The sequence below is a fragment of the Pundamilia nyererei genome, unplaced genomic scaffold, assembly GCF_000239375.1.
Source record: "Pundamilia nyererei isolate P.nyererei 1_Seehausen unplaced genomic scaffold, PunNye1.0 scaffold00342, whole genome shotgun sequence".
Lineage (NCBI taxonomy): Eukaryota > Metazoa > Chordata > Actinopteri > Cichliformes > Cichlidae > Pundamilia > Pundamilia nyererei.
Genome location: NW_005187743.1, coordinates 313,806 through 325,141, shown reverse-complemented (window position 1 = coordinate 325,141; position 11,336 = coordinate 313,806). Strand labels below are relative to the sequence as shown.

General features: G+C 41.9%; 1 protein-coding gene across 1 annotated transcript in view; it reads right to left on the bottom strand.

Moving 5' to 3' along the window:
* The window catches only part of LOC102207761 (glutamate receptor ionotropic, kainate 2-like), a 327,213-nt gene that overhangs the window by 120,213 nt on the left and 195,664 nt on the right, over positions 1 to 11,336 (bottom strand). Inside the window, exon 8 of the mRNA XM_013915653.1 lies at positions 5,445 to 5,588. Within this exon, the coding sequence (XP_013771107.1) occupies positions 5,445 to 5,588 (144 nt within the window). The remainder of the gene's footprint in view (positions 1 to 5,444; positions 5,589 to 11,336) is intronic.

The window sequence follows — 11,336 nt, the reverse complement described above, 5'->3', positions numbered from 1 at the left end:
ACATAAAGACCTGGATGGCCGCTAACTTTCTGCTTCTTAATTCAGATCAAACTGAGGTTATTGTACTCGGCCCTGAAAAGCCTAGAAATATGGTATCTAACCAGATTCTTACTCTGGATGGCATTACCTTGGCCTCCAGTAACGCTGTGAGGAACGTCTTGCCCACAATTTGTCCTTAATGCATTTTTTAAACAAATATGCAGTTTTTTGCACAATATCTCTATCTCAGAGAGTGCTGAAAACTAATTCATGCATGTATTACTTCTAGGCTGGACTACTGTAAATTAGTATATCTGGATGTCCTAAAAACTCCCTGGAAAGTCTTCAGTTGGCTCAAAATGCTTCACGACAAGGTCTAGAAAGACAGAGCATATTTCTCACATCTGGACTTCTCTTCGCTGGCCCTCTGTTAATCTAGAATCAAATTTAAAATCATGTCTGTGAAGGTTCTCAGTCATCCTAAAGCTGCCCATCAGTGGGCTGAGGATCAAAGCCAGAAACTTTGAAATGTTATAGATGACCAAGTTGATCACACAGACAATCAGTCTTATAGGTACATCCTGTTTATGTATCTTTGGTAAACCATACAGACTTGGTGTAGCTTCCCCTGGGTATAGCCTGTGGTATGAGGTCTGGTCTTGTTCTAACTGCTTCAGACAGTCATGCCCTCTTCCTGTAGCCACTTCCTGGGTCTCATTTCAGGGGCTCATGAGTATTTTCATCACTGAGCAGAGACAAAATTTTCTCATGATTGTCTTTCTGAATGAGCAAAACTGTGTACCTGCCCCTTGTCTGCAGGAAGGATGATAATGTTGTTGTCATTACCAAGTGATGTGAGTGCCTTCCTCTCCTCCATGCTGATGTTGGTCGCTGGGGGCTTTTGTGTGTGTGTGTGTGTGTCGTCTTTGCTGAGAAACTGGCAGTACGGTGGTAGAAAGCTTGCTGCTACGTTTGCGAATGGCGGATAGGGAAGAACCGGGGATCTAGTTGTCAATTTGCTTAAGCATTTAGCTAAAGGAGGGATGGAAACATCATGACGATGGAGAACAGTAGAGAGTATGGAGCTAGCGACAGATTTCCAGCTTGCATGAAATGATGTTAGTAGGAAGGAGAACAGAGCTGATCTTCCCCCTGCTACCTGGCGCTAGTGGGTGGGTGGAGCTACGAAGCATGCTGTAGCTTTTGCGGTTGGAGCCGCAATTTGTTTGGAAGCTTGGGTTCGGCGTTGACGTCTGTCGACTTTTTTGTGACCCGTTTTGGAGCAACGTGAGAGGAGCTGTGAGTTCTGCTGGCCGGCGACCTCGCTGGTTTTCGCTTAAGTGGCGGGCAGCTGGAGTTACTTCATGACTGGATTTAGCGGAGATGAGACGACTGGCTTGATGGATTAGCAGACCGTATGTCGGGTGGCGAGAAACCTGCTAGGAGGTAGTCAGCATTCGGTTTTTTGAAAGCGCCGCCGTGACATTCGGTGTGTTTCTGGGATTGCCGGAGGAAAAGCGATGGATGCAGAGCCTTAGTAGTTGTTCGTTTGACACGCTGACAGACGAGAGGACGATTGTAGCGAATGGAAGGGTGAGTAAAATTACGTTACTCCTGGAAGATAAGCTATGTTTAAAGGCATTCAGCGAGAATGGACCTTGTTTGCACGTAAACGAGAATGAACAGCTTGCAGAACTGGGGGATCCTATATAGATCCTATATAGATGACAACCGAAAGGTGTTCCTTTCGGTTGTTTGGAGGTGTGCTCCCGCTCCTGAAATTCCGTTACATAATCTCCAATTCTGTGGCTGTGGTCAGTTCCACTAGTGAGATTTATCTCAGTGTCACGGCAAAGTTCAACCCTTTTGCAAGGTTGCTTTTCTCTGCTTGGGTTACCTGTACGAGAAATTCGTCACCTACTTGTCCTCTGTGTGGCATTATTCTCTCTGCTGGCTGCTGAGGACACTCTGAATTTTGCTGTGGTTTCTGACACACAACAAGTAAGTCAAACTTCCTTTGTTGCCTGGGTTACAATTTTTTTTTTGCTGGGCCAGATGAGCCTTATCAGTGAATTCAAACATCTTTTGATGAGTATTCTCACCAGGCATTGTAAATCCGTGTCGGATCTGCTCCTCTTTGGATTTTAGCATGTCAATGTTAAAATTTGTTTGTCTCAGCTGTTCGTTCTGGAGGATTTTAGTTGCCTGGAAGCCCTAAACTGAAGAGCTCATTTGCAGACTTTTAGGAGTAATCGTATTTTGTTTGCATCTGAGGCTGAATCTCAGCTGGTTCCTGTAATCAGCCTTCTTACATGTTGTTTGCTCACACTGACGAACTGGCTTTAGGGAGTTCTTGCCAAAGTGGGTTAAAATGTCTTGATGCATGCTCAACATCATCAAGGTAAGTTGGAAGAAATGTTTCATCATCATCAGGTGACTTCTTCAGTCTCACCTGACTGCAGGTTTCCCCAATCTTATAAAAAGTACATTTGCATAATGACTGAAACCAGTCCACTGAAGGAAAAATGGGCTGGGAGGTCAGTTCGTTGATCATTAATATGCAAATTGTCATGACCATTCATCAACTACCATTTATCATGTCCATGAGTACTATTCACAGAGAGTTGGGAGTTGCCTGCAATCACAGCATTGTAAGAATGTGAAAGATGTACCCTTAGGCCCCTCCTCGATTCAGAGATGGTCTTTCCCTTTTCACATAAATGTGTACCGTAAACCTATGAATACGGATCAGTATTTAAAGTTTGACTGTCATCATCCACTGGAGCATAAACTGGGTGTCATCAGAACGCTACAACACAGAGCGAACACCATCCCCACAGACACAGCGGCCAGGGAGGTAGAAGAACATCAAGAAGGCCCTGAGTAAATGTGGTTATCCCAGCTGGACTTTTGTCAAAGTGGGAAAGGCAATGCAAGACAAGGCAAATTTATTTGTATAGCACAATTCAACAACAAGGTGATTCAAAGTGCTTTACAGAGACATTAGAAACAAAAACAAATAAAAAGCATGATTTAAAATTGATTAAAACAAGCAAACAAACAAACTAACTAAACACACACATTTCACACCTGTTCGCGCGATCTGAACCCTTATCGTAAGGGGAGCTACCAGTCCTTCTGTGGACGAGCTACTTTCTATTTTAAATTCCCTGAATTTAAAATACTCTCTAGACCCAGCTGGGGAGCTACCCAGAGCTCTAAACCCACTTAACAAACAAACAAACAAACAAACAAAACAGTATATAAAATCAAAACAGATAAAATCAGAACAGTAGATAAAATCAGTAGTTAATGTAAGTTTTGAAATTTAAGCTTAACAAACAAACAAAACAGTATATAAAATCAAAACAGATAAAATCAGAAATAGATAAGATCAGTAGAAAGGCTCCTAAAGAAAGCTCCTAAAACCCCAACACTTTTTCCAGTTTAAAAAAATGAAATATAAAGTTCACAGATTAAAAAGAAAGCTGCAGATGATCCAGGAGAGAAGAAGGACAACCGCTCCCTAAGAGAAAACCTGTAGTGATCCCATACGTGTCAGGAGTCTATTTACACTTACAGGCCAGTGGACACTCTTTCAATGATGAGGATGTAACATCCTGGACAGGGAGGGACGCTGGTTTGAGGGCGGAGTCAAGGAGGCCATTTACAGGAAAAGGGAAAGACCATCTCTGAATGGAGGAGGGGCCTAAGGGTACATCTGTCACCATCTTACAATGCTGTGATTGCAGCCATTCCCCAACTCTCTGCGATTGGTACTCATGGTCATTGATCAGTGGTTGTTGATCAATGGTCTAGGTTCAGATGAACAAAATCAATTTTATGGGACTCCCTGAACCAGTTCCAGTAAGAATCACTGTGGCAGAAATCCACGAACACGTCTCCAGTATGAAGAGTTGGACAGCAGCAGGCCTCGACATGATTGGCTGACTGCAAAAAAAGCTGACTGCACTCGTCGAGCGTCTGGCAGCACAAATGACCCAGCAGCTAATGGATGAGAAACACCCAAAATGGCTGACAGAAGGCCAGTGAGATTATTGAGGAGACTGGCTGTGGATACCGACTACAGAATGGAGCAATCATCAGCCACCTCCTCTACATGAAAGACATCAAGCTGTATGCCAAGACTGAATGAGACATTGATTCACTGATCCAAACCACCGGGATATACAGCAATCACACTGGAATGTCATTTGGACTGCAGAAGTGTAGTCGGATGGTACCAAAGAGAGGGAAGGTAGTCAGAACTGAGAGGATCGTACTACCGGAAGGCAACATTGTCCACCTTGAGGACAACTACAAGTACCTTGAGACAATCCAGCACATAACAGCAGGGTGCAAGATGCCAGCAAGCAGGGCATACATGGAACGCCATTACCAAGTGGACAGCATAGTATACAGTAACATCTGTGCCGAGTATGGACTGGAAGTCTTGAGGTCAAACAAACGTTTGGCTTCACTGCTTTTTTGAGTTTTTGGTTTTTGCCTCAGAACTCTCCCACTGATGTCATTAAGAAACCATTGTCTTGGGTTTCTTAATCCATAACTCAATATGTGATGTGCTGTTTAAAAAAATAAACCAAAAATGCCTTGAGGGTCTGAATGCCAAACCAATGACTAATATTATTGAAGTTATGAAATATGTGGTGCAATCATGGGAATTATGTATACATTTCATACATTTCTTGCAACTGTGTAGTTACTATCATCTGAATGCTTCTGTAAAGATTAGATGTAGCAAAGATTCTGTGGATAGTGTTATGTGACAATCCTGTGACTGTGTACATCCCAATAATTTTTTTATGTAAGCCAGTGCATCAGATAACACTGTTTTCATAAATGCTAAAGCATACTAGAACCTGAATACTTAGTTCAACTCAGGTCAATTCAATTATTTCAAGGCACTTTTTGTATTCATTTGTTAGAGTATTGTAAATATTGCAAGAATAAAAGTACATCCATGGTTCTCATGTGTTTGTCAGCTCAATAGTGTCAGGATCTCTGCAAACTACAGGAGATTAGAGAGTTATCAAGTCCTAAATATAGGCTGATAATCTGCATATTTTCCACAGACAGGAAGCTGTAGATTGTTCATCTGGCTTCACCCATGCTGCAAACTGCTGGAGCAATTAACAGAAATTCAGATGATGCAGTGTCTTTGTTTCTGCCTGGATGATTAATGCTGAAATTCAGACAACCGGCCCAATATGGCTGCCCTCCTCAGGGGTGTAAGCATGTGCAGACGCTAGGAAAAATGATTTCCATATAAATAAATACACGGATAAATAATTTCTATTTATTCATATCCCCTTTCTTCTCGACTGCCTAAGCCTTATTTACATGCTGTTTCTGTCAGCTTTCCTGAGAGTGTGTGTTTTCTGTGTGAAGGCGCTGTGTGTATTAAGGAGGACGATGGAATGAAGAGCAGGTAGACGAGCATCTACCTCTTTGATGAGGGCCATGAAGCGGTTTCCAAAACGCCAGGGCTTGTGTCGGTTGCACTGTAATGAGCTGACAGTGATCTGCTGAGACTGCTGCACAGCAACGGCCACCACGTGCACAGCATCATACATCAGTGCAGCATCTGTCTGCAAACCAAGACAAGGAGGGAGAAACGATCATTAACTGGGAATACAGCACATGACACATTAGCTCATAACACCAGCAAAGATTTGTCCAAAGTAAGGAAAATATCAATATTGTGACACTCAAATCAACGCCTCACATCAAAGCTCACGTATAGATTTGCATATTTCATGCCATAGGCATGCCCCTGAATATTTTACTGCCAGTGTCTTATGAACTGATAAGAGACTTCTGAAAGCAGCTTGCAAGAAGCAATATATTCTGACAGGGGAAACAAAAAAGTAATATGGGAATAAATCTGACATAAAAGAAGAATATTTAATCAAACTCGAGGTTTTCCAAGTTCATGAGAACATACACTATATATCTTTCATTTTCATTGAAAAAAAGATTATTTAAACGCAACTCTAAATCTTGCTACTCAGCAGAACCTCAAAAAAAAAAAGCCACAACAAGCAGACAATTTGAGATACACAAACCCGGTGAGGTTTCCAGTAATAACCGAGTAATGAATTATTATGTGTTTACATCCAACTAAGTTGTTGTTATGAAGAAAATGTGAGTCGTCTGCAAAATAAAAAATATGGGGAAAATTAAAAAAAAATAGTTTGAATAATATAAAAAATAAATAAGTTATGTAAAGAAGTGGAAAAACGAAGAGTTCCTACATATATCTAAGCTCTGACAGGACCTGACTCCAGCAGTTGGGAACATGACGGCTGAAAGCCAAACAACATTTCTGTTTTAAAGTTAGAAAGTTGAGCAGCCGCCGAGTAAGCAGCTGTCCTTTAAATGTGTATGATTGTAGCCAGCCTGGAACATATTGCACCTCATAGAGCGCAAGAGGCAAGGCACATCCTAAAGCTTTGGCCCAACACAGAGAGACAGCCTCATGCTCGTACACCACAATTTAGAATCAGCAGTTTACCTAACAAGCATGTCGATGAACTGTGGGAGCAAGCTGGATAATACCCATGTGCAAAGGCAGCAGCCGATGAGGATATTGAAACCAGGAATCTAACTCCTGTGAGTTTGACTTACATCAGGCACGTGAGGCCTGTAACTGAGGGTTTGGGTAGTGTTGTCATGGCGTTACTAACAGAATCTTTTTTTGTTCAGTGATTTGATTTAATACAGATACAACAAACCATTGAAACAAGTGAAACAAACGAGAAACAAAAGCGTGATATGACAAAAGATTCACAGACTGTGCGTGGAAGACGTTACCACCTTTATTTCTGTCAGTATATTCCTACATTGAATTCTTGACAGTCGGTCTAAATAGAAGACCATTGCTGAAGCTATCAGAAAGTGCCAGTCATACACACTTCACAAATGAAGCCTATAATTCTGCAGCTCCTTGCGAAAAAAAGAGGTTAAATTAACGTTTGTCTCGCTTGATTGAAAAGCAATCACAACAGCTCTCCTCAGTTGTTGCACAGAAATCATACCCTAGGGTGCTTGGGAAGGCTCTGTCCTACTGGAAAAAAAACAACAACAAACCTATCAAACCTGTTATTTTCCCACATTTGAGCCCTGATTGAGCGTCACAGTGCTGCAGCTTAAGACTTCATGTGTGTTTTTGTTTGTTCATGTGTGGCTGTGTGCAGTTATATTCATATCCATAGGAAGTGTCCAGGGATGCACTTAAATCAATGATAGTCAGTGAGCTTTTCAAAATGCAACTGGCTTGAGTGTGTGCCTGGAGGAGTGTGAGGTACTAATAATCTGTGTTAGAAGAAGGTGTTGAGGCAAATGGGAGTGTGAATTTATTTTAGTGTAGGTGTCAATGGAGGCTGTTGATCTTGTGTGCTGGGGGTTAGCATACTCTAACACACTATTCTTCTGAAGAGTCAGGATGAGTATGATCCACTCTGATTACAGAACTGCTAATGCTTCACGTTAAATCAGTGCAGTCTAACAGCAAATGGGAGATAGTCAAAGAAACGCAACATATTTGCGGGGGTTTCTTGTTTTTCGACAGCATGAACTTTAAAAAAAATGCATTTTATTAAGGAAAATATTTTATGTATGCAGCACACGGGTTGTCAAAGCAGCGATGTGTCACTATGGCAACCAAGAATGAGTTTTAAAAGAACCAGTAATCATTGCAACATAAACCAATCGTTTTTTTTCTAACCCATACCAAGTTCTTTTAAAGCTGAAACCATTTCTAGTCTTGTCCATTATGTGGGGGAGGATGTCACTCCACTCTCTACCACTTCATCCAACTTGCTCCAGAATTTCTCGTTTGCCATCCAACCTGAAGGACTGAGAACATTCAACATCTCCCCTCCGAGTTTAGGCTGGAGTCTCAGGAGTCTGTCTGGCACTGTCTTCATCTCTACAACACTATTGACATAGTCCTCGTTCAAGATGACCCACCTCACACCAGAAATGGATTCAAAGTGTCCTGTCATGGTAAGAAATCTAGATCATGTCAGAACTAGTGCTAGTGTCATTGTGCTTGGTATCCTGCACACACAGTATATCTATCTTCCTCCTCTTGATCATGAGTTTCTCCCTTTACCACATGTAATAATTTAAAGCCCCTACTCTAGAACTTTCCCTCTGCCTTCTAACATGGCTTCTCCCTTTCTTCTTTCACTGTCTTCGTCCAACAGTAGCACAGTTTGCACTGGCACCCTGTAGGCCAACAGAACCCATGGTGGTCATTGTTAACCAGTGCTATTTGGCCATGTCGATGCTCTTCTTGGCACAATCCTACTTACTCATGCAGGCCTAGGACTGGCACTTAGGAGTACACATATAAATAAATGATGTGTAAAAATCTGTGACATGTATGACTTCAACTTGTTTTTCCAGTGTGAGTGGTAAAATGATTCACATGACCTCTCTGCCCTCCAAATGTGCACTTCTTCAGATTAGTGCATATCAGACTGGACAGATAAAAATCATATGCAGGTTGTAGGTTTGTGTTCACTGGAACTAAGCTCAACTCCTGAAAAACAATCCCACATCAAAATTCCCCCCTGCACAAAACTGTACCGTTGCAATGCAGTTAGACCAGTACTGCTCTACTGGCAACCACCAAGCCACCAGATTGTCAGACTTGTAACACCAGAGGACGTTTCCTCTCTGCACTACAGTCCAGTGGTGGCGTCTTTACACCACTGCGCTTTAAGGCTTGATCCATGAAAACCCATTCAATGAAGCTCTCTACACACTGTTCTTGAGCTCATCAGGTGGCCACATGAAGTTTGGGGTCTGTAGTGATTGGTTCTGGAGAAAGTTATAAGAAAGATATGTGAATGGCTGATTAGAAATTTTAGGATTATGAGCAGTTGAACAGGTCTATGCAGTAAAGTGGCTGCTGAATGTATGTAGCATAAATTTACTAGAGCGACTTTATATCATTTCTTTGTTTTCTGATGCATATAGTTTGATGAGTATAATTTAGCTTTTTTCAGTTTCAACACTTGTAACATTTACCCTGTTTGTAGAAGCAGTCCTTGGTTTTTCACACCTGTTGTCATGGAAATGATTGGAATCCTGATATTCAATGATTTGTGTATATTACGGCTGTCCAAATTCATGGGCTGCATCCTCCTGAGGACCTGTCCTTTGCTCTACGTGGGCCAGGTCCTCAGGAGGTCGGGTGGCCCGGAGGTTTATTCAGCTGTGTGAAAACCCCAGAGGAACCCACCCGGGGGATTAATAAAGTTTAATTTTATCTAATCTAATCTAATAACTTTAATCTCAGCCAAACCGATTTACATACAAACAAATAAAACCAAACAATAAGATTTTTAGGTTGTCTAAGTGACTTATATATCATGTTTAACCTGAGTAGCAAATGGGTTGGTTTGAGAACAATGTGCCGGGAGTTCACTGTTCTCGGGGGCTCCAGTGACCCTCGAGCTCCTGGTCAGCTATCGAGCTGGTGGGTAACAGACGTCTCCGAAAATGTCGGAGCACTTTTGCAAATATGCGATATCTTGATAAACCGAGCAGATATTTGAGGTTTACACAGCTACATTCTTGCCTGAAAATATATTTAAAGTTTATTTTGTGACCCAGAAAGATTAATAAGAGCAATATTAAAAACTTAGTAGCGGGCGCCATTGTTGAAAACTGGAATTGGCTGGGACGCGCTATGAATTCTGGGATATCGTGGGCCACGAAGGATACACCCGACCCATCCTTATAATATTCTGTCTGTAACTGCAGGCTTCCTGCAATATACTCTATGTACTTTGATATTTTGTGTACCTTGAACACAGCACTGCTAATGTAGCATGCATGTTTTTATATTGAGGAAGAAAGTGCCCAGAAGAAACCCGGACATTCACAGGGAGAACTCCACACATACACAGATATGCAGAAGGCGTGCTACCCTTCAGTCCTAATACTGAAAAATGAAGGACGATTCAGATTATGTATTTAAATAATCTCTGGTGGCGTCGTCACTCTGCTACCTAAAAAACACATTTGTTTTTATTCCAAAACAACAAAGCCTGCCAGTGGGTGGAGAAGTGATACTGTTTGTGTATATGAGATCATAATGACCGTTCAGTGGGCTGTACCTTTTTAAATGGGTACTTTAGTCAACACGACTTTGTGCTTTTGAATGGAAAGAATTCAGCTCCACTGCCATTTTCATTGCAGGCAGTGTTCCTTTTAGTGTTGAGGGCAGGAGCTGCACTCTGTCATGATGCCATCTATTCTCTCTGTTATAAAGCACACAGGCCCAGAGGGAACTCATAATAGCAATGTGACAGCCTGTCAGTCAGTTACACCGTGTATGCTATATACAGGAGAAGTCGGCAGGACTAGAAGTGAACTTGTACAAAAGCCTAATCAAAGTCATAAAAAAAAGTATTTAATTTAAATGTGCTCTTAATTAAAATAAGAAGAAGCCAAATGCATTAAGTGGTGTGCAGGAAAGAGAAAAGATGAGCTGAGAATTGCTGGAGGAGTTCTGGCAGGAGAGGTTTGTGTGCCTCTCTGCTTCTCCCTGGTGCGAGCCTCACAAGTACCCGTCAGGCAGACTTGCAAATGATTTAGCAACACCGGCACTTCACTCCATAAACATCTCATTAAAATCAATTATGTCACTCCTGAATGAAATTACAGCTAAATGCTTTAAAAGCTGCTTTTCCCTTGTGTCAGCCAATATGAGCGTTAAACCTTACACTGTCTATTTTTCCACCTGTCTCTCCCTCTCTCATTCTATCTCTTCCGCTCTCTTTCTTTCACTCTGAGAGTCGGGAAGATTAATTAAATCTCCTAAGCTCAGATTGATTTCAACACTTTTATGAATTGTTAAAATACCCAGGTGGACTTGGAAGCTGCAAAGGTTCCCTGCACCCCAAGCCACCAACCCACATCCCTACTAAACAACCAGCTCATCAACATTGCCATGGAAACAAAATGGCAAGAAACAGCTTTCCCCACACTGGGGATGGGCTGATAACTTCCTGAAGCTTTTTGCAGCCTACTCTCAGTAAATGCATGCTCCCTTGCAGGGAGGAAGAGAAGCTAACTTGAGAATAAAGGTTCATAACAGGGTTTGGAAAACTGGCATAACAAAGGATAAACGCACTGACCAGACTCAAGTGATGGTTAGAATTACACACATGTATTTCTCATATACCCCACAGTGTTTGAAACTGCTGGCCTGATAATTGTGTGTTCCAACATCAGTGTTCCAACATTCGAAAGAAGGGACTGCTCTCACAGCTAGAGATTGACGAGGTACAACACAAATGCTACGGCAAGGAGGAGTC